This window comes from Dasypus novemcinctus, chromosome 10, assembly GCF_030445035.2.
Source record: "Dasypus novemcinctus isolate mDasNov1 chromosome 10, mDasNov1.1.hap2, whole genome shotgun sequence".
In the NCBI taxonomy this organism is placed as follows: domain Eukaryota; kingdom Metazoa; phylum Chordata; class Mammalia; order Cingulata; family Dasypodidae; genus Dasypus; species Dasypus novemcinctus.
The window spans coordinates 46,069,255-46,091,291 of NC_080682.1; the positions used below are offsets into that span (position 1 = coordinate 46,069,255).

Sequence of the window (22,037 nt, forward strand, 5' to 3'; positions counted from 1 at the left end):
CACCCACTTCTGGTCCTTCTTCTGGTCTTCAGGGTAACACTAAGGAGAGCATGTCTAGTGTCTCCAAGTCAGGGAGGGCAGTCGGGGGTGACATGGCACACTAGTGAGCTCGTGCCCTCCCTCAGCAACTCAAAGCCCTGCATTCTGGGAAGGCAGAAGAGGAAGGGACATATGGGTTCATCATCCCAGCCTCACCCAGCTCTGTTAAGGCCGCAAGCTGAGAGTCAGAGTTGTGGTGAAGACAACTACTGAGCCTGAATCAGGGAGGATCCTGGCTCTGCATTTCACCCAGCGCTCCTAGGAACAATCCTGATCTGGAGTCACATACTTCCACTCATTTGTTCATTCATTTATTCATGACTGCCCAGATGCTGGGCTGGGCGCAGGGATGCTGGCACTGTGGGCTACAGTGCTGTCTTGGGGTCAGAGTTTAGTCAGCTTGGTAATCAGGGCAGCGAACAGTCATTAAGCACGTACTATGTGCCAGGCACTGTGCTAAGTGTTATCAGCGGAAAGGGCTGAGCTTCTTCTGTCCAGGTCCAGCTCTGGCCAGGGCAGTGGGAGAGTCTGGCTGGCTCTGTAGTTCCGAGTGCCTGGCTACGGCCCACAAGTGTTGCTAGGAACTAAATAAACAACATTTAGTTCCTAAATGTTGAACTCCTAGGAACTAAATAAACAACATCCCTGGGTGGCTCATACTGCTGGCCCGTTTTGTAGAGAAGGAAACTCTATGCCGAGGGGGTAAGTAACTTACCCAAAGTGGATTTGACCCCTGGCAGTCTGGTTCCACAGCCTGTGCCAGGTTTACTGAACAGGTGGAGAAGGCGCTCAGACCTGGAGTCAAAATGCCCACCTAGCTACATGCCTGGAGTAGCCACTCACCTCTCTCTGCATTATTTACCTATCTTGTGAATCGGAGCATGTCACCCCTTTGACTTCCTTCCCATCCCCTTTCCCCCACCCCCATTCCCATTTTAAGCCTCAGACCAGAAGTCAGTTTTCCAAGGTGGGTACAGAGTGGTGAGAGTTAGGACTGGGGTCACAATTATGGACCAGAGGGGTTTGAAAAGAACCCAGAATGGCAGGGAGGGGGGGTGTGTTGTTTGTAGGAACCTGGTTCTTTTGACATCGGGGTCAGCCTGGCAGTCTCCCAGAGAGCCTCCAGGACCCTCTCTCCTTCTACTCCCCGCCCCCCCATGTGCAGAGATAAATAGACGCAACAATCGAGCTCCCCCCACCCTCCCACCCCCGCCCGCAGGCATCCTGCAGTCCCAGATAAGACCTTAGTCCCTTCGCAGTGCAATTTACAGCAACATCCCGACAGCCGTAATTAGGGTGAAGCATGGAGAAGAAGGGAGTTGGGGAGGATCAGTCTATTCCACAAAGTCCCACCGAACAGGTTGCACCAGGAACGGTAGGCCGAGGCTGGAAGCTCTAGGCTAGATGACGTGCATTAGTGACCACCACCGTAAAATGGGACTAAATCAGACCGACCCCAGAGCGTTGAGAACTAAATGAGTCCATACGTGTAACTCGCTTAGCACACGGTGCCAGACACCGAGCAGGCGCGCGGCCAACGGTGGCCTTTGTTGTCATTGTGTTACTACACTCTGGGGATCGCCAGTCAAGGCAGACCCATTTCAGCCGTTGGCCTGGCTCTGGGGGTTACCGCAGAGGTATTTAAGACAGCGTGGTGTGGGAGCGCTGATAATGGAAGCAAGGGGCGCAGTCTTCGCAACTCGCCCAGAAACTCTTCCCGGGCTGCGCTTCTGGGCTGCGCGGGGCGCGCAGGTTCTCGCCGCCCGCCTTTCGATTCCCAGGCACCTTCCTCCCGGGGCGTGAGTGCGCCACCCGCAGGCGGTCCCCGAGAAAGCCTCGGCCGGGGAGCCCGGGAGCGCGGGCCCCCCAACCCCTCTCTCCCGCCCGCCCCGGCGGCCACCCTCGGGGGCGAGGCAGCCCGGTGCGTGGGAGGGGAAGGCGCGCCATTGGCTTGCGCGCGGAACCGAGAGGAGGGACCAGCGCGGGCCGCCAGACGAGGGTAAACCCCGGCCGCGGAGGGCGCCGCGCGCAGTGCAGCCCGACTCGGCTCTGCCCTGCCCCGCGCGGGCGGCGCGATGTGAGGCGCCCGAGGGCCGGACCGCCCGCCCGCACGCCAGCCCCGCGCCGCGCCCGCGCCAGCGCGCACTGGGAACGTAAGTTCTGTTCGCCGCCGCGGCTTCGCAGCCTCGCACTTTCCCCTCCCGCCGCCGGCTGGCCGGTGCCTGCGCAGCGCAGCCCAGCGCCGATTCTGGGGCTGCTGGGGGCAGCGAGGACCCCCGTGCGTGCGGGCCGGGCGCCCCGGAGCTCTCGGCACCGGCAGGTTCCCCCGGCACCGGGGGCGCTCTCTGCCCGGGCTGTGCTCTCCAAGGCGCTGTCCCGCAGCCCCTTCTGTTTCCTCTCCTTCGCGCTCTCTTTCTCGCAGCCCTGTCCCCTGACTCGGTTTCCCTTTCATCCCGGTCTTTCTCCCTCCGTCGTCTCCTCGCACCGTCTCTTTCAGCCTCCGGCCTCCCCCTCTCGGGCTGGCGCTCCCCGCCTGAGCCGAAGAGAAACAGAACGAAAAAGCAGTTTCTCTTCCCCTGGGGGCTGACACTGTCCCTCCCGCTCGGTTCCTTGTCCCCTCCCCCCCTCCCTCTCTCCTCGCTGCCTCCCCCCGCCCCCGCCATTGTTCCCGGGTCCGGAGAGTGCGTGGGGTAAACTTGCGCGCCCCCGCCCCACCCCCGCAGCCTGGCGGACGGAGGGGGCCGTGTGCCCGCTGCCCGCAAGTCTGGCCCGACCGCCTGGTTGCGTGGCCGTGGGGGCGCTGGGCCGGAGGGACGGGGTGGCGGGGGCGCGGGGGAAGGAGCAGCCAGCCGGAGCTCCGGGCCTGGGGACCCCAGCCCTCACTCCCCCGGTCTCAGAAAGTGGGTGTCTTAAAGCCCGAGATCAGGAACAGATTGGAGGGAGGAGGGGCAAGGCAGGGAGAGACCCCCGCCCCCCCCAGCCTGGGGAGGAGCAGCCGGAAACGGTGGCTGCGCCTCACCCCAGTTGGAGAGGGGACACAGGTGGCGAGGGAACCAGCACCGCCACGTTCCCTAAGCCGCGCGAGCGGCAGGAAGGGGGCAGTGTGGGCCACTGGCCCGGCACTAGGAGGGCTGCGCCCCTCAACCCTGCACGCCCCCACCCCCATCCCCCGTCACGGGCAAGGGAGCGGCCAGGGTCTGGCAAAACAGAACCTTCGCCCCCACCGCCGGCGCGCTCGCCAGGGTCGCGAGCTCTTTCGGGGACCCCTGGGTCCCCACCAGCCCAGTCCCGGGCTCCAGCCGCCTGCTCGCGGCCCTGGGGAAGCGGGGTTCTCTGCGGGAGCGCGGGGGCGGGGCAGGAGCGGGCGGAGGCGGAAAAGCCGAGGCCCCGCCGAAGGCCGGCGCGGACAGCCGGGGCCGAATCGCCCCCCACCCCCCGCTTCCTGGCTGTTTCCTTCCAACTTTTCTTCGTGCGGCCGGCCTGAGGGGAGAAAAGGCCCGGGGATTCAGGTGTGCCCACCGCCGCCTTGTCGCCACCCTGTCGCTCCCTGGACCCCACCCCAGGCAGCCCTTCCTGCGGTGCGCAGATCCCAGGGGCACGGGGGTCGCTTGGTTGAAGAGCCGGGAGGGGGCAATGTCCACAGCGGGACCATAGCCCCGCATTCAGCTCAGACAAACTCAGCCCACCCGAGAGGAGAGAAGGATTTTCCTTGCTGGATTGTTAGGACACAAGACAGCGCGTTTCTCCAGCCCTGTTTTGTCGCGTCTGTAATGGGGCTGCCTGGTCCCTGCGGTGGCCCGCGGGCCCCAACGTCCTGAGAGCCAGCGGGACTTTCTCTCTTACCCACAAGTCCTCGACTTCGTCATCCTTCCAAATTTGCAGTGGAGGACGGAGGCTCAAAGCCCCTTCACCCATGCCTCGTTGTCACCACCTGCTGGTCCCTGCAGGGCCATGACTCCTGCCTTCCCCCTCCCCAGTCCCACCTTCAGTGGGGCCATCCCCGTTTGCTGGAGGAAGGGCTCTTCCCTGCTGGAAGGAGGGGGTGAGGTGGGCAAGGGGTGGGATTAACAGAAATCCCTCATAGTCACAGTCCTGTTCTTTACTTTTCACTGAACAAAACGTTTGTGATCACTGAGCCAAAAATGACTTATTGAGCAAGGTGCCCGGCGCAGTTCCAGGCACTGAGAAGACAGTTGTGAGCAAAATGAAGATGCCTGCCCTCATGGAGCTGACGTTTAAAGGGGGAGGCAGACAACCAATAAAATAAGCCATCTATGTAGTGTGCTGGGTGGGGGCTGTTGGGGCGTGGTCACCATTAAAAGAGGGCCCTCAGGGAGGCCTCCTTGAGGAGGTGACTTTTGAGCCCAGACCTGAGGGAGGTGAGAGAGTGAGCTGTGCAGACAGCTGCAGGAAGGAAAGAGCCTGCAAAGGGAACAGCTGGTGCAAAGGCCCTGAGGGCAGTGCCACTGGGGTGGAGGAAGTGGATGGGGAAAGAGATTGTCCAAGCTGACAGGGCAGGGACGAAGCCTCCCCATTTTCCAGATGAGGGAAGTAATGCTAGAAATGGTATGTTTAGTCACCCCAGGGCTCAGCTGGGGAGTGGCAGTGGCAGGGCCGAGTGCCTCATGCTCGGACGCTTGGCTCAGCACACATTTCCTGCACCCTGCATCTCAATCATTCATTCAGCAACTGGCTACCTCCCTTCCAGGGCCAGGCCGGGCCAAGTGCTGGGGACGTGGAGGTGAGCCCCCCAGGCTTAGTGTCCCCAAGGGACCCCAAGTCTCCTGGGAGCAGTTCCCAGCCCCTCTCCAGGCTCACCCGCCCACCGGTGGGAACAGCATCTTTCTCTTGACCCAAAGTGACCCTTGTTCTCTCTCTCCCCTCTTCTTTCCTGTGGCCACCCTCTTCTAAGCATGCTTTCTGTTCTGGAGCTGCTTTGTTCAAGGGGGAAACTGAGGTAAAGAAGCTAGGTCTCCAAGTCTGAAAATAACAACAGCAACATTTCTTATTGAGCGCTTACCGCGAAACAGGTAGTGTTCTAGATGCTTCTTGTGTATTTCTCATCTGTGCGGTCGATGCCATTATTATATCCATTTAACAGACTAGGAAGCTGAGGCACAGGGAATCAGGGCCACTGGTTTAAGGCCATGCAGCTAGAAAGTGGTAGAGCAGGATCAAAGCGCAGGCCTTTTGAGTTGTGACCCCCTCGCTCATTTAACCGCCAAGCCACAGTCCCAAATCCTGGGGGACACGGTTTCCCTGTCCTGGGAAAAGTGCAGGCGCCTCCGCCTGCCTCCTCCAACTCACCCACCAGACAAATCACCACTCGCTTCTGAAAAAAGTTGGCTCGAAATTGGGGAGCATCCCTTCCAGGAAATTCCCCTCCCTTCCCCTCCTGCCTTCCTCTTCTCCCCCCTCCAAGTTCCCGAGCAGCTGAGGGGGCCGGGGTGGGAGCTGCCTGCTGCACGAGAGCCCTGAGTCCGGAAGCCAGCTGTCCTTGAGGGCCGGGACACGGTCTCTCCTGGGTGGAAAGGGGCCGAGATTCTCCTGTGGCCGCCCACTGGAATGGGGAAGCCTCCCGGGGGCCTTCTGAGTGGTGGACGGTGGTCGGGGGGCTGGAGCCCCTGCCGTGGACACTGCAGCAGCTTCAGGCCCCGGGGAGGGGTCCCAAGGGTGTCCCCTGCGTCTTGCGCCTGCTCTGCCCTGCCCTCACCCTCTCCACGCGGTGGGGAGTGTTTATTTTTTTGCCTCTGAAGCCTCAGCGATGTTTGGGAGGAAAGTTTGGGCTTTCCTCTGCCTTTCTGGTGATTGAGTGCCTTCAAAGGAGAGAGAATTCAGTGGAGCGACGGAGAGAGCAGTATATGTGTCTGCCGAGAGCGCAGCGGAGGGGGTTTGGGGGTGGGAGCAAGGGGCCTGAGCGTGGGTAGCGAGAGGCAGGGTTTGGAAGCCAAATCATGAATTTCAGAGCCAGAATGGGGCCCAGTGACCACATTCCCATTTTTTTTTTTTTGACGAGGACACAGAGTCCCAAAGAGGGCCTGCCGCTTAGCAGTGATGACAGGAACTGACCATAGCCTCAGCTGTCCTCCCAGCCCAGGGGCTCGGGGCACACAGACCAGCCTCCCTCCTTCGGGGCCAGCGCCCAGCGCCCAGTCCCCAGCGGGCTGGTGTTCCAGAAGGTCCTGGAAGTGGGGGTGTGGGGGGTGGGCCAGCCTTTTCTTGACCGCCTGACTTTGTCACAGGGTGGGCTGGTCGCAGCAGCAGCAGGATTCGCTCCTGTCCCCTTCCCTCCCTCCCCCCGGCCGGCCCCTTTGTCACCCTCGGATGACGGATGACAAGTCCAGCGGTGATGCCGGGGCGATGAGCGATGGGTGACACAGCCCCGCCCTCGACCGGCTGGCGGCCTCCTCGAGAGACACGTGTGACTAAGGCTGGCCCACTAAGCCCGGCCGGGCCGGTGGAATCATTTTGCTCTCGAGGGACTGAAGGCGAGCGAGCCCAGGGAGCAAGCCGTGGGCCCTGCGGCTCCGCAGCCTCGCTCCACTTCCCCCCTTAGCCCAAGTGCCCTGACAACCCTCCGGCCAAACCTGCCCCCCAGAGGCGGCCGTGATGAGGTCAGCGAAGCCCCCCTTCCCCCTGGAACTTCCCAGGATTAGCTCTAACCCTCCCCCCCCCCCGCCTTGTAGGCATGATCATGGCAATTCAGTCGGTGGAAGGAACTGAGCCTTTGAGAGGTTTATCTGCCCAAAGATATGCAGAACTGATACTCGAACACAGATCTCTTTAACCCCGGGCCTGAGCTCCCCTTGACGGCTCTGGGTCTCTAGGGCTGCCCCAGGTAGACCTGCCCGGAAGCTCATTGAGCTCCAGACGGCCTCCCCCTCAGCCTCCTGGGCTGGGGCCGCAGCCCCCCCGCCGGGAGCAGAAGGCTCCCCCTGCCCTCTCTTCTTTCTGTCGCTGGGCCTCGAAGCTTTCTGCCCACTGCCCCCTCCTTGCGCTGCCCTGTCCCAGACCCCATTTCCAGCTATTTTGCTCCAATGTGATAACAGAACAATGAGTCTCCGTGCAGGCCTTCCAGGTCCTTAGCCCAAGGGAGGCTGGCCTCCAGGGTGGGGGCTCGAAGCTGGCAGCCCACCAGGGACCCGCAGGGCCCACGTTTGCAGCCTAAGTAGAGGGAGGCGTTCCCACTTTGGAGAGACGTGATGGGGTCGACGGCTTCGAGGGGGGTCAAGTTCACCAGCCACCTCCAGGCCAGCTCCTCTCAGGGTGTCCAGTTAAAGCACACTTGGCTTGGTTTGAATCCTGGCTCTGCCGCGTACCTCCAGGACACGTGAGTAGGTCACCTGAGCCTTAGTTCCCCCTCTGTAAAATGGGGGTGATAGCACAGCCCTTCTCAGGGGGTTGTGGTGGGGTTACAGGGTTCTGGCCTTGATGTGCTTGGCTCCCCGTCTGTGCCATCCCCAGGCCTGGGGCCGTGCCTGCCCCACTTCCGTTACCCGGTGGGGGAGGACGGGCCTGCTGTCCCCGAGTCTGGTTTGTGAAGGCAGCTGGCCCTTGGCTGCCGCGCTCAGGGCCAGTGACTCCTCACCAGGAGGCTCGGCCTCTGCTGGGTGCTCTGGGCTCCGAGGACCCCTCTGCCCCCGCCCCCCTACCCCCACTGCCGGGTTCCTCAGCCAGCCTTTGTGGGTGCAGCAGTCTCCATGTCAGGGACAGCTCTGTGGTCCATTGTTTCTATGGAAACCAAGCCTCCTGGAAAGGCGACATAGGGGGTGGGGAAGGTCTTCCAGGATCTGCATGTGAATGATGTCCCAGCCCCTCCTGGTCTGCCCAGGCAGGGCCTGGACAGCTCCCTGTTGATAATAATTGCTGTCCTTTATAGAGCACATCCAGGTGCCAGGTCCCTAGGCTGCGTTTTCTCAGCTAAATAGAAGTAGTCTGGATTCACAGATGAGGAAATGAGGGCTCAGAAAGGTTAAGTAACTTTCCTGAGGTCACACAGCAATGAAGAGAAATCGGGAATTTGAGCCCAAGCTTGCCCACTCACTAAGTATGTGTCCCCCAGCCCCACTCTGTCACTCCCTTCCCACTTCCACCTCTTGACAAGTCCCTTCTCCCCACCCTCACCTTTCCCTTTAGCCTTTTGGGGCTTTGCTTGGCCTCTCTCCAATCCTGACCTCTTCTCTGCCTCCCCGCCCCTGAGGATTCCTGGCAGATCTTTCCTGGTCTCCTGCTCCGATGCCACTGTAGACAGACCGGCTCTGTGACGTGCGGGATGAAGCTGGGCTTCTCCGTGGGCCCTGCCAGGTCCGCGGGCGTGTGCATCTGACATGCGGGGAGGGTCAGGGGCCTGGTGCCTTAGCCCGACTGACACTCGTCCCTCCCCTGTGGACACAGTGCCCAGGCCACGACCCTGGGGAAGGTGGCCATTTGAGCACGTACCCACCTGCCTTTAGCCCGTTCACAGCCTCCGGGACTCAGACCCACGAAATGATTAGGAGTAAAAGGCTGGAGGCGGCCAGGGGCCAGTGGCCCTGAGACCCATCATCCAAGTCCGGAGGAGGAAGAGGTCGCTGTAGCCAGGGGCAAAGGTGGCCCTAAAACAGGATTTCAGTGGGGAGAGTGGGGGCGCAGGGAGGGCCTTCCCGCTTGGGGAGGGGCATGGGCAAAGGCTCAGAAGCGGGAACTGCCGTGGAGAGGACCGATTTGCTGGGTGCCTTGGGGGGCCGTGGGAATTGTGGTCAGGGGAGGCCAGCCAGGAACAGAATGTGGGGGGCCATGAACTCAGGGCCCCATTTTCCCTTTCCTTGTTGGGCAGGTCCTCCCACCCTGTCCCCGACAGCCTCCGCAGCCTGGCACCTGGGGGTGCCCTGGGGGCCCTGCAGAAAGAGCTGGGTCAGGAGAGGAAGCGGGCCAGCCCTGGCAGGCAGGGAGGCTTTTTCCATCGTGCACAGCTGAAGGGAGAAGGAAAGGGAAGTGGATGGAGCGAGCCAGGCCCCGCCCTGGGCAGGGTGCCTTGCCCTCAGGCGCCTGCACACACCCCTCTGTCCGCCCGCAGGACCACGGGGTGGGCTGCTCGGAGGGCGCAACCAGGATCAGAACCCCGACCCGGCAGCCCCAAAGCCAACGCTTGGCCAGGGAGCAGGGGTGGGTGCAGGCGCTGGGTGCTGTCAGCTTAAAATGGTGCCAGGCCTAAAGGAGTTGCCTCAGGCACGTGCGTGCTTTGCCCTGGGAGTGGGGCATACTGGGGCGGTGGCGGGGTGTGCCCGGGTGTTGGAGCTGCCTGCTTGCCTGCCTCGGGCTGCACCCCATCTGGGGAGTGAGGAGACAAGACGACTGCTCAGAGCAGAGAGCTGTGCTCAGGGGTGGGGGCTCCCCCTCCCTGGAATTAGGGTTCAAGATTCCGTTCTCCCAGGTGGGCAGCAGGGGCCCTCATGGGTGATGAGCTCACTGCTGGGGCTGGGCTCCTGGGTGGCCACAGTGTGGGTCCCACCTGCCCCTGGGACCTGCTGGCAGTGCCTGTGGGTAAGACTTGTCCTTCCCGTGAGTGATGCTGGATGCCACGTGGAGCCCAGGGTGCTGCAGTCCCACTTCAGCCCCATCCCCAGCACCCCGACCCCCCAGCCTGCCCTCCCCGTGCTTCTGGCTCAGGCTGGCACTCTCCGTGCCCCACGTGCTTTGCTTTGCAAGGGAAGCTGCTGGCGGCCAGGGGGGTGGGCTCGAGCCTGGGGTGCCGAGGGTGGTGGCAGTGGGGGGGCATCAGCATCTCTAATCCTTGGGTGCCTCCCACCCTCTGAGCTGGGGTCACTGACAGCTCAGGCCTGGAGGGCTGCGGCTTGGGTCCCAGCCCTGTGCGGTGTGAGTCAGGTCTGGGAGCTTTGTCCAATGGGGTCAGCAAGATAGGAAATCCTAGTTGGGTCCCTTTCCTGATCCCCCAGTCCCTGGCCTCTACCCAGAGCCACTGCCCCGGGGAGCGCTGGGAGGGGTGGGGGCCAGCGGCTAATAATCGCTCATCTTTATTGGGTACTGTCCACGGCCAGGCACTACCCCACACCCTCATGGAGACGGATCTTTTATGTTCACAATAGTCTCCTGGCGTGGGGCCTCATTTTCCCAACTACAGAGACAGAGGCACAGAGAGACTAAGTGACTTCCCTATAGCCATACAGGAAGAACGGGTAGACCGTAGACCGGGATGGGACCCCAAAGGATTGCCTTTAGCAGCTAAGTTCTGAAGCGTCCGGCCTGGGGGCTTTAGCAGTTGGCCAGCACCTTACAAAGGAGTTACTGTCCATTGTTTTGCTTTTCCTCAGACCAGCCCCAGGGGAACGGTAAGGGCCCTTGTTCTCCTTTCACCAGGGCTCACGGAGGAAAATGACTTGCCAGAATCCGGTTAACATCAGTGGTGATCGGATCGCCTCCCCCTCCCCACAGGGCTGTGAGCTCGTTAGAGGCAGGGGCCCTGACTCCCACCCAGCACCCGGCTCACAGCAGGTCCTCACCAAATGCTGTTCCTTCATTTGAACGTGCGGTGCTGTGCATTGTCTTTTTATTTTTCACCAAAATCCCTAGAAAGTGGGAATTATGGCTTCATTTCACAGATGGGGAAACTGAGGCTCAGCAGGGAGATGACTTGGCCAAGGTCACGTGGCCAGCAGGGGACAAAGCAAGACGAATCAGATAGCATGGCCGTCCTGGGAACCTGTTAGAAGGGGTAGAATAAAAAGATCGACCGTGCCAAGTGTTGGAAGGAGCCAGAACACTCCTACGTTACTGGGTGTGTGTGGCGGGGGAGGAGGTTGAGCAACATGGTCCAGCCTTTCTGGAAAACCATTCGGCACTTTCTCTTAGAGTTAAGGATGCATTTCTCATACATCCCACCCATTCCACTCCTGGGTATTTACCTAAGATAAATAAAAACTTTTGTTCACACAAAAACCTGTACACAGGGGTTTATGGCAGCTCTATTCATAATCATCAAATACTGGAAACGTCCCAAATGTCCTTCAGTGGGTGAATGAATAAACCAGCTGTTACATCCAGGCCTTGGAATGCTACTCAGCAATCAAAAGGAACAAACTATTGGTACCCAACGGCTCGGAGGAATCGCAAACGCATTATGCTGCATCAAAGAAGCCAGCCTCCCAAGGTTCTGTACCGTACGATGCCATTTCTACGCTAGCACGGAGAAAACAAAACCATGGGACCTGCCAACAGATCAGTGGTCCCCGGGGGCTGGAGGGGGCTGGCCTGGGGCAGCGCAAGGGAGGTTTTTTAGGGTGATGGAACTGCTCCGTGTCCTGATTGCAAGGTGATAATTACCTGAATCTCTGTTTAAATTCGTAGACCTGTACAACAAAGAAGCTCAATTTTGCTCTAAGTAAGTTTGAAAATAAAAAGGCCAGGCAAGGCACGGCCCAGCCTGGGGAGCCTTTGGCCGTTCTCAGCCGGGGCTCGCTGGCCTCCGTGGGCAGCCTGGAGCAGGTCCTCCTGGCTGCGGCAGGCACCCCGAGCTATGGGAGCTTCTCTCCGGCCCCAAGAGAAGGCAGTGGTTTGGTGGAGGCAGGCGGCCGAGGCGCTGGGACAGGGCCCCAGCCCCACGCAGGACTGTGCTGCTGAGTCAAAGCCTGCCTTCCCAGCGGGCGCGGCGCTAACTTTGCCAGCCCCACCTCACTCGAACACCCCAGTTTCTGATTTTCTGCTCTGAGGTTTATTTGTTTGCATGCTTCATTTTGTTTTAAGATTCTGGGAGACTCAAAAACTGGAGGGGTCCCCAGGGAAGCCTCTGCACCCTGACCGGTGGGGGAAGGATGCGACCTGCTGGGGGCCAAGCAGTGGGGGCGGCCTGGACCCGAGCCGGGTGGGAGGCCTCGTGGGGCACAGGCGACTCGGGGGCCTTCTCTCTAAATGGGCTCGTTGTCCTGCCTCACCAGAGCGTGGCTGTGAGTGGAGAGGAGATGCTGGGAGAACGGTGCCTGGTCCTGTCAAACCTTGCTGAGCTGCTTTCCTCATCTGTAGTGGGTGTGCCCAGCACCCGTCTCAGGGGGCTGGGACTAAAGGGCGCAAGGCCTGAAGGTGGCCCTGGGCTGCCCCTGCAGGCTTCCCCGGCCACGCGGGCCTTTTCCACTGACGCCCCGTCTCACTGCAGAGATTCTGTGCTGCCTGAGGGTGAGGACTGGCCCGCGGTTCATCTCTGCATCTCCAGCACCCAGAGCAGCACCCAGTAAACAGTAGGTGCTCAAGCCCTGGCCCTGGGTGGGCCTGGGGATGCCCGGGGATTGGGGACCGCCATGGAGGGATGGGTGGGGGGCACTGATGGCCAGGAGGGGGTGAGGCTTGGGCGGGGTGCCTGGCTTGCCTCCCCGGAGCCCCTGCCTGCGCTCTTGGCTGTTTCCTCGGGCCCAGAGGGACCCAAGCACCGTTCCCCCCCCTCCCCCTCCCCGCCTTCTTCAGTCCTGGCAGGTTCGAAGGAGGTTGTCTGGGAAAGGTGGGGGTGGAAGGGGTCCTTGCTGGGTGCTGGGGGTGTCTGGGTGAAGTTCAGTGGTGGGCCGAGACCCTGGCTTGGCCGGCCCTCCCTCTCCTCAAGTCTTGACTGCCCCCCTGCAGAGACTCCCTCCAGCCCAGGCCCCCGGGTGTGCCAGGCCAGCGGGCAGCAGGTGCACCTGCCCCACCCTTTACAGATGAGGAAGCCGAGGCCGCCGAGGGGCGGGGCCTCACCCGGCCTCACCCGCCTGGGCAACTGCAGAGCGAGTCTGGGGCTGGCTCCCGGCTGCTGTCCCGTGCCCCTGCCTGGGCTGAGGGCGGAGGACGGGCACAGCAGGCCGTGTGTGTGTGTGGGGGGGGGGGCTGGCCCTCCCCTCCCGTGGGACCCTTCTCTGGGGTCTGGGAAGGCTCTGCGCCCTGGCAGCCCTTGCGCAAGCAGCGCCTGAGGCCGGTGTCTCCCCTTGGCCCCGTGCAGAGGTGGCCCCGGGGCAGGATGGCGGCCAAGCAGCAGCCCCCGCCTCTCATGAAGAAGCACAGCCAGACGGACCTCGTGAGCCGCCTGAAGACGCGCAAGATCCTGGGCGTGGGCGGGGAGGACGACGACGGGGAGGTGCACCGCTCCAAGGTGGGCCCCGGGGTGCCGAGGGAAGGCGCCGCAGTCCCGGCAAGCCGCGGGGGCCCAGGAGTTAGCGCATTTTTCTCAAAATGTAATGGAGTGGCTGGGGAATAATAATAATAATGAAAACAGATTAATTGAGCCTTATTATGTGCTAGGTATTACGAATTAGAATTAATTGAGCCTTATGTGCCAGGTATTATGTCGAGTACTTTACAAACGTCATTTAATATCACTAGGCCTGAGCACCTAGGTGCAATTATTAGCCCATTTGATAGATGAGGAAACGGGCTCAGAGAGGTTAAGCAACTCACCCGAGGCCACACCAGTAAGGGGCAGAGTCAGGGTGCAAGCTCGTGGCTGGCAGACTCCTGAGCCTGCCCTCGGTCACCAGGTTTTCAGGTCGGGGGAGGTGGGCCCGGGGGCACCTGCAGTCTGAGCCCCAGCCTGAGTGCCCAGGTGGGTGTCTGGGCACGCCGGGGCCTCTGAGAGAGGAAGGCTGGGCTGGGCGTCGCCTCTGACCCTCTGTGCCCACAGATCAGCCAGGTCCTGGGCAATGAAATCAAGTTTACTGTCCGGGAGCCTCTGGGCCTCAGGTGAGCGCTTGAGGGTGTTTTGAGGGGTCTCTGGGGCGGTGGGGCAGGGGAGCAGAAGACCCCCCGCTCTGTCTTGCGCCGGGATCTTCTTGCTTTTGGAATCCACCCGCATGGTGGCTGGCGAGGGCCAGGCCCGCTGGCGTCGGGAGGCGGTGGGCAGGGGCTTGGCGCGCCTTCCTCTCCACGCCCGCCCCCTCGCCTCCGCAGGGTCTGGCAGCTGCTGTCTGCTGTGCTCTTCTCCGGCATGGCCATCGTGGTGAGCCCCCAGCCCGCCCCCGGCCCTGGCCCCGGCCCTGGCGCCCCCAGCACGCCCCCGCCCCTGGCCCCAGCCCTGGCCCTGGCCCTGGCGCCCCCAGCCCACCCCCGGCCCTGGCCCTGGCCCTAGGGCCCCCAGTCCATCCCCCGGCCCTGGCCCTGGTCCTGGCACCTCAAGCCCGCCCCCGGCCCTGGCCCTGGCCCTGGCACCCCCAGCCCGCCCCAGTCCATCCCCCAGCCCTGGCCCTGGCCCTGGCACCTCAAGCCCGCCCCTGGCCCTGGCCCTGGCCCTCGTCCTGGCTCCCCCAGCCCGTCCCCTGGCCCTGGTCCTGGCTCCCCCAGCCCGTCCCCTGGCCCTGGCCCTGGCCCCCAGCCCTGCCCCAGCCGCCTCTCCCAGCCTTGCCGTCGCGCTGAGGCCTCCGCCCTGGGCCCGGCCTCCTGGCGCTCGTCCCCACCCGTGTCCTCGACTCCCGGTCCCGCCTGGGCTTCCTGCTCCCGGGAGCCCCAGAGCCTTCTGTCCTGGCGCGGAGTGGGTCGGGGGGCAGTTGTCGGGTCCACCCTGAGCCCCTCCCCCCAAAGACGTCAGCCCTGCTCCAGGGAAGGAAATGTCCTGGGCGTGTGTCGACAGGGCCCCCTCCTCTCCTGGGGGCCGGTCCGACCCCTGGTGCTGTCCGGTGTCCGCAGGCCCTCACCTTCCCTGACCAGCTCTACGACGCCATCTTCGATGGAGCCGAGGTGACCAACAAGACCCCCATCCGCCTCTACGGCGGCGCCCTCCTCAGTGAGTGTGGCTGGAGGAGGGGTGGCGGCTGGGGGGCCCCCCGGGGCTGAGGGCGCCTCCCTCCCCGCTGTAGGGGCTGCCGCCGCAAGCCCCGCGCGCCCGCGGCTGTTTGTTTCTCCTGGGCGCGTACTGCCATCTGGTGGCCGCTGGCAGAATGCACCCGGTGGAGGGGGCTCCGTTTTTGCCATCACCTGGGACTAGCTAGCAGTTATTGAGTGCTTGCTGTGTACTGTGTACCGTGCTGGGCACTGGCTACAGAGGCGAATGAGGCCCAGGCCCCGCCCCCACAGCCTCACAGCCTACAAGACGAGGCGGAATCCACGTGGTGTCTGCAAAACCCCTCACAGAGCTGCCACCTGGGTGCAGACCCGCCTGGGTGCGGGCCCGCCTGGGTGCGGGCCTCCTTGGGTCTCCTTTGAACCACCTTTTATGTCTAACATGAGTTACACGGAGTGGCTGTTCAGCACAGGTCATGTCCTTCCTCCTTCTCCAAAACATTCTGTGGCTCCCTATTGCCTGCAGAAGAAAGTCACAGCTCCTCTACCTGACACTCAGGGTCTCTGTGGGGTGGCTCCAGCTTGCCTTCCCAAGCCTACCCCCCCATCCCTTCGTGTGTCCTGGCCTCCGACTGTACCGATGATGCATTGTCCCCAGTTTCAAAAGGCCCCCATGCCTTTGCACATGCCGAATCCCCAGGCTTGTGCCAATTGCACTTGGACGCAGCCTTCAAGGGCCAGGTGAGCTATGGCTGGGGCAGGGGTGCTGGGGCCTGGCGCAGCTTCTAGCACAGCGCCCACGCCGTGGGAGAGCTGGAGTTACGGGTCCAGATGTGCTGAAACGAGACGCGTACCTGTCTAGTACTCAGAGCCAGCCGACCCTGGGGCTCTGAACAAGCCGGCCTGGTAGGGTCCAAGCTGATGGCTATTCCACTCCATATGTGGTTGTCTCACTCCCCTCAGGGAATTTTTAAAAAGTGGTTCCTTAACGAGCTTGGCTTTACTGTGTCCAGGAGTCTGTGTGCAAAGAAAATACGATAGTAGGATCAGGCAGCCCTTTAACTCACGGCTCCCATCAGCAGTCGTGGGGAGACAGCACTGGTGTGGGCCGGGTGCCTGGAGCCCAGCGCTGCCTTCCACAGGGGGGAGACCGAGTCCCCGGGAGGGCAAGGGACCTGCCAGTGTTCCCTACTGAGCTGGAATGATTTTATTGGCTGAAGCAGCAGAGCTGAGCCTGGAGGGGATGAGATGGGGAAGGATAGGCTTTGATTAAAGGGGTACCCTGGGGGGCGGGTGCCTGACCCTGGCTGTCTTCTCCCTGCGCCCAGCGGTGGGTGGGCCCAGCCGCCCCGCCCCCCAGCCTGCCTTTTGTCCCCCCCCCAGGCATCTCCCTGATCATGTGGAACGCCCTGTACACTGCCGAGAAAGTCATCATCCGGTGGACGCTGCTCACTGAAGCCTGCTACTTCGGGGTCCAGTTCTTGGGTGAGCCCTGAGGTGCATGAGGGAGGCGGGCTGCGTGGGGGCTGCGGGCAGGGCTGCTTTGGCCCTGGCCTTTGACCTCGAGCCTCTTGGGTTTCCCGGAAGCGATGACGATCTGTCTGAGGGAAGAGGGGCAGGGGGCTGTGCTCACGACTGTCCCTGGGCCGGTCCGCGGCCTCGCGCCCTCCCGTGCACACGTGCACCGCCTGCTTCCCACAGTCCCTTGCTCGCGTGCATCCTTGGCGCATTCTGTCCTCGCTCTTTGTCCTAGTCTGTGTCACGTGGGAGACATCAGAACAGAAATGCCTGGGGATCTCGGGGAGGGGCAGCGCCTGCTCTCGCCAGCCAGCGGGATCGTGGGGCGGCCGGGGCTCCAGGCTCCGCGTGGCGCCCCGTTGTGGGCGCAAGGGTGCACCCCCCGACCTCGGTCCCCTCCCGGCCTCTCTCCCGCAGTGGTCACGGCCTCGCTGGCCGAGACGGGCCTCGTGTCCCTGGGCGTCCTGCTTCTCCTGGCCAGCCGCCTCCTGTTCGTCACCGTCAGCGTTTATTACTATTACCAGGTCGGCCGGAGAGCCAAGAAGGTCTAGCAGCCGCCGGCCCTTGGCCCCCGCCCGTGCCTGGGGCGGGCTGGCGCTGGGGCCTCGGTTTCCCTTTGGTTCCTGAAGGCTGGAAGGACCCTGCCCGGCCCAGCTCCGGCGGGGAGGGCGGGTGGGGCGGGCGCGGCCCTTCCTCCCTGGACGCTGCGCACTCCTGGGCCTCCAGGTCTGAGCTGCTCGGGTAGGGGCAGGGGTGTGTGCCCCCCGTCCCCTGCTCACAGCAGCGCCTCCTTTTCTTGGGTCTCTGGGCCTCCAGGTCCCCTCGATGACGCTGACTGAAGGCCTTGAGTCTTGGGGGTGCTGGGTGAGGTCAGGGGGAACCCCTTGTTTCTTTTGCGAGAGGGGCTTCTGTCCACACCTGGAAAGCCTGAGAACTTGACCCTGGGCCCTGCCCACACGTGGAGGCCCCCCCCCCCACCCTGCGCACGCACCCGCTCGCCCCTTCCCATGGCCCGGCCGTGGGCGGTGGAGGCGGGGTGGGCCGTCTTGGACTTGGCACCTCCCTTTCTGCCCGCCGAGGTGTGGACCCCCAGGCCGGGCCCCCCCGAGCTCTCCTGGGGCCATGGTTCCAGGCTGCTCCTCCACTGGGGCTGCCTCTGCCCCAGGCCCCCAAACGGCCCTGGGAGCCCCCCCCCACCGGCCTGGGCCCAGAGGGCCTCCTGGACAAGTGGCCACACGGGGACTCCACACCCAGGCCCCCTGTAAGTGAGCAACGAAAGCAAGGGGCATTTCCTTGACCCTTGGCATCCCCTCCTGGGCCTCGAGACCGCCTAGCTCAGCACCAGCCCCCCCAGCCCCTCCCCAGGGGGCTGTCCTCTGGACCCCCGCCCAGACGGCCTCCAAGGAGGGCTGGGGAGGACTTGGCACCCCTCGTTTCGGCAACCAGCTCCTCCCACCAGCACCTCCTGACCCACCACCCTCAGGGAGGCCTGAGGTAGGACCCAGCAGCCCCCAGGGTCCTCGGCTGACGGCAGGCCCCCGCCCGCCCCTGCAGTTAGCCGCCTGCCCAGTCCGTGCTTCTCATCTTCCCTCCAGCGGGCGGTCAGGCCCAGCAAAGCAGCGCGTGTTCTGGGGAGAGGCGAGGAGAGCAGTCCCAGGGCCCCCAAGCCGCCTCTCCTCTTGGAGCAGTGGGGGGTGGAGCCAGGGGTCCCCGGGTCCAGCCTGCTCTGGCTGCTGCCCAGCGCGGCCCTGCCTGGGGCCTCGGCGACCTTGCCCTGCACCCTGCCCTGGCAGCCCCCGCCCCAGGGACACAGCACGGCCCCTGCCGTGTGGCCGCTAGGCCCAGGCTGTGCTGCTGGACACGGGCTGAGCTGACGCAGGAGCAGGACTTGAAGGGCCCTGCCTCCTCCTGGCATCTGTCTTTCATCACTTGTCTGTGCCTCTGCCCCGGAGCCCAGGCCCCTGATCCTGAGCCCTGGGTGGGCCGGGCGCCCACGTCTTTCTTTGGGGGAGGTGTCGCCTGCTGGTGGGCTGTGCCCCTGCCCCTAGAGCGCAGTGCCCCGTCCGACCCCTGGCCTGTGAGGTCTGGCTCATGCCGCAGTGGGTGATGGGTGGGTGGCCCCCCCAGCAGCTGCTGGCCACGGCGGATAGCTGCCCCCCGGGGGTGGGCAGGGCGGTGGGAAGCCTGGGCTCTGGAGTCAGGCGCTGCCTTTGGGAATCTCCTGGGTCAAACCCCCCAGGCTGCCGCTGTCTCGGCTGTGGAGTGGCACGGTGGGCTGGCCTGAGCCCGCCGGGACAGGGACTGTCACAGCCATGGCGGAGGGAAGCGCCCGTGAAATAGCGCGCTGCTCACGAAGGCCCGCGGTGAAGCCCGGACGGCCGGCAGGCTCTCGTGGAGCTGGGTCGGTTAGGAAGGCACGTCGAGGCTGGGAGTCACGAAGGCAGGGGGTTCACGGTTGGAAAGGGGAGCCTCAGATCCGGCGGGGAATGCCATGTCTGGTCCCAGCTCTCCACTCTAAAGCTTTGGGGACAACCTAGTGTGTGTCTTGCTCCTGTGACTACAACCCAGCGCCCCCCTTCCCGGCTCCTGCCACGGCCCGTGCCCCCACCCCAGGTCAGGCCATCTTTCTTCACGGTCACTATTTATTCTTTGTCCTTTTTCTTTTTGTAAGAAACAGTCACAAAAACCAGTGCAAAACCATCAGTGTGTGAGTGTCCTGTTTTATATTACAAAAAACTCCTCTTGATATATAATATAAAAGGGGGGGGTCTCACAGGAGATAAACATGATAAATTAGCTCTATCTACTGCTGGGAACATCGACAATTTTCAAAATAGACTTTCAACATGGGGCCCACGGAGAGGGGAGGGGGCTTCCGGGGATGCAGGGGGCGCTGAGGCCACAGCTGGTTTTGGGGGTGCTCTCTGGGCCCTTCCGGTGTAGGCAGGAGAGAAGCAGAGGGTTGGGGAGGGGCCCGAGCACAGGCTGGACATGGATGGAGCCCTGGGGGGGAGGTGAGCCCCCACTTCAGCCTGCAAGACGTACGCCCCTTCTCCAAGGGGAGGCAGCTTTGGAAGAGGCAGTTGGCTTTCAGTACAAGGTGAAACGTCAGCAGCGTAAGGCCTTCCGTGTCTCTCCCTGCTCGTAGGGTCAGAGGAAGCCCTAGCTGTGGACTGTTGAGTCCTGGGGGGGGGGGTAGTGAAGGGGCAGCCCCTCCACTCCCACCCCAAAGCAGTCAAACGGCTGCCATTAGCCTTCTAGGGATGGCCTCGGGCAGCCTTGCAAATAGCTACCAGCCCGGCTGATGCTCGGGGGAGCAGAGCGCCTGCTTTCCCTTCCCGGCCTGAGAATGCAATCAAATGGCAAGGGAGCCAGGGCCTGGCTCAGGCTCCCTGGCACCTGAAGGAAAGCCCTTGGAGTTGAGTCTTGGGTCCCCCTGAGCCCATGTTGGCCAGATGTTTCTCCATGGCCTCCCTTGCCTCGTGCCCCAACTTCCTCCTTCCCATCTTCCCTCTCTAACTTTTTTAAGGGGCCCAGGAGGGGGTGGGAGAAGAGGCTGGAGGAGAGCGGTGGGGCCAGGCGTCCAGTGCTCTTCCCTTGCAGGCCCCAGAAGGCTGGGGTGCCCCTGGGTTGGAGCCACAGGCTGCCCGTTTTACCCTGAACTCCACTCAGCCTGGGACTGAAAAAAAAATCAAACTCAGACCAGCCGTGGGCCTCTCCCAGGCAGCTGGAGTGATGTGTGGGGGTATAGCGGCAGATCCTGACCCCTCCCCACCTGGGCTGGGCGCCAGCTCCTGGCTCCATGGAGGACGTGGGGCCACCGGGGAGCGCGGCATCTTAGGGGCGTCGGCAGGCTTTCACGGGGACAAGTTGAAATGACCCAGCTAGGCGGCCCGGAGACGGCCAGGACCAGTGAGGACAGCAAGGCCGCGGGGCAGGTGGCCTTCCAGCGTGGGCTTTACAGCAGGCAGAGCACCTGGGCGCATCCCAGAAGGGGCCGGGGCCGGGGAGTGCTGGGGCTCAACGCCACAGCTTGGCCCCCCCAGGCGCTGGCACAGGGCGCTGGTGGCCTGTGAGACTCAGCCGGCTCTTCCCAGGACCCCGAGGTGGGACCGTGCAGACGAGATGAGGCAGAATGCTGCGCCTTCCATCCCCTCCCCGGGCAGCGGCATTAGCCAGGATCCCGCTGCCCTGCCCGGGCCCACCCGCACCTCGGCGGACCGGGCGATCCAAAGTTGGGTGCAGATGAGTCGGTGGGAAACCCTCCCTCTGCCGGAGCCTGGAGGGAGCACTCAGCAATGGGCCGCAGATGGTGAGGGGGCAGGGAACGTGTGCAGGAGGAATGGCGAGACGCCCGGAGACCAGCGGGCACACGGGGAGACGGCGTCGGGCAGAGAGCGCAGGTGGGATGCTGCGGACGAAAGCACCAAAACCGAAACGCTCTTCCGCGTACTGAGCCGACGCCACAGTCAGAGCAGTCCAAAGGCAGAGGGTTGCTTCGGGAGGTAGTGAGCTCTCCGTCCCTGGAGGCGAGAAAGTGGACGTGGAGAAGTCCTGGCAGGAGCTTGTGGAGGACATCCGACTTCAGTTCCGGGGAGGTGGGGGGAGAGGGATGGCCTTGGGGGTTCTTTCCAGCCCCAGGAACCACGGAGCTGGGGGGAGAACAAGGAAGGAAGGGGAGAGGGTCGCAGGGAGAGGTGGGCAGTGTGGAAAAGACACGTGTGCACGTGTGTGTGTGTGTTGGGGGGCTTAGAGAGCCATAGGGAGGCGAGAGAGAGGGCCGTGGGCTCATAGGCCAGAGTTTTCTTAGCTGCAGAGCCGGGAAGAGGTGGCTCCTGGCCTGCCCGCCGCCTCTTGCCCAGGGACCCCCCCGTGCTGGGGCCACCGAGGGCCGTGGTCGGCAGATCTGCTGAGACCACAGAGCTGGGTGGAGTCACAGGCTGCCCGGAGGCTTTTGTGACTGTCACGGGTGTGCTGCGTGACTGTGGACAAGTCATGCCCCTCTCTGGGCCTTCGAGATCGTCTGGCCCAACCAATGGGGGAAGCTCGGGCCCTGCCCGCTGGGCCGTTCTTGGATCCAGTGTGTGCAGCCCCTCGTGGCCCCTGCCCAGAGGCAGGTCAAGTCCACCCCGGAGGTTCCGAGCGTTCAGGGACACGGTGGCTGAGTCCCCTGGGGGTTCCCCGGGGCTTCGCAACTTCTCTCTCCGAGATTTGCTTTCAGCTCCTCGTTGCGGAAATCCTCATTTTCTTGGCACTGGGTCCTGAAACCGGGAGGAAGAGAGGGCCCAGGCTCCCGAGGAGAGGCCCTGGGGCCACTGCTCGCTCGGTCTTGAGCGCAGGCTGCACCTTGGGGTCAGGCGCGGGGGTCCCCGTGGAGAGCCCGGGTGGGGGGGCCTCCGTCCCTGTCTTCATTGTGTTTTGTTAAAAAAATAGCTGTTTTCCTCCTGCCCCTTCTCCTGTCCACTCCCGGTGCCCTCGCCTTCTCCCCAGGGGCCGAGAGGGCAGGGCTGGGGGTGGGGGAGAAGGGGCGGGGTGCTGGGTGGTGGTGGGCGGGCAAGTACGCAGTCTTCAGTCACACCCTCTACTGGATGCCGCGGAAGAGGCACATGGCAAAGATCATGGCGAAAAGCTGCAAAGAAAGCAGGAGTTGGCTTGTGGGCCGAGCCCACAGGCCTCCCTGCCGCCCGCCCCCGGGGAAGGGGCCCACTGCCGCTGGGCAGGACAGGGCTGCTGATGTGCCAGCGGGGTGGGCCCAC

The 22,037-nt window shown here is 63.2% G+C and overlaps 2 protein-coding genes across 2 annotated transcripts in view; one reads left to right on the plus strand and one right to left on the minus strand.

Moving 5' to 3' along the window:
* The first annotated feature begins 1,937 nt into the window (after nt 1–1,937).
* Nucleotides 1,938–18,981, plus strand: TP53I11 (tumor protein p53 inducible protein 11). Its single transcript, XM_023592257.3, has 8 exons — nt 1,938–2,192; nt 12,185–12,266; nt 12,995–13,144; nt 13,673–13,731; nt 13,939–13,987; nt 14,671–14,767; nt 16,147–16,248; nt 16,699–18,981. Exons 3-8 carry the CDS (start codon nt 13,013–13,015, stop codon nt 16,830–16,832), a joined length of 573 nt encoding a protein of 190 aa, XP_023448025.1. The 5' UTR covers nt 1,938–2,192; nt 12,185–12,266; nt 12,995–13,012; the 3' UTR covers nt 16,833–18,981.
* Nucleotides 18,982–22,037, minus strand: part of TSPAN18 (tetraspanin 18) — a 190,504-nt gene continuing 187,448 nt past the window's right edge. Inside the window, exon 10 of the mRNA XM_058305489.2 lies at nt 18,982–21,910. Coding sequence (XP_058161472.1) covers nt 21,863–21,910 — 48 coding nt within the window. The 3' untranslated portion in view covers nt 18,982–21,862. The remainder of the gene's footprint in view (nt 21,911–22,037) is intronic.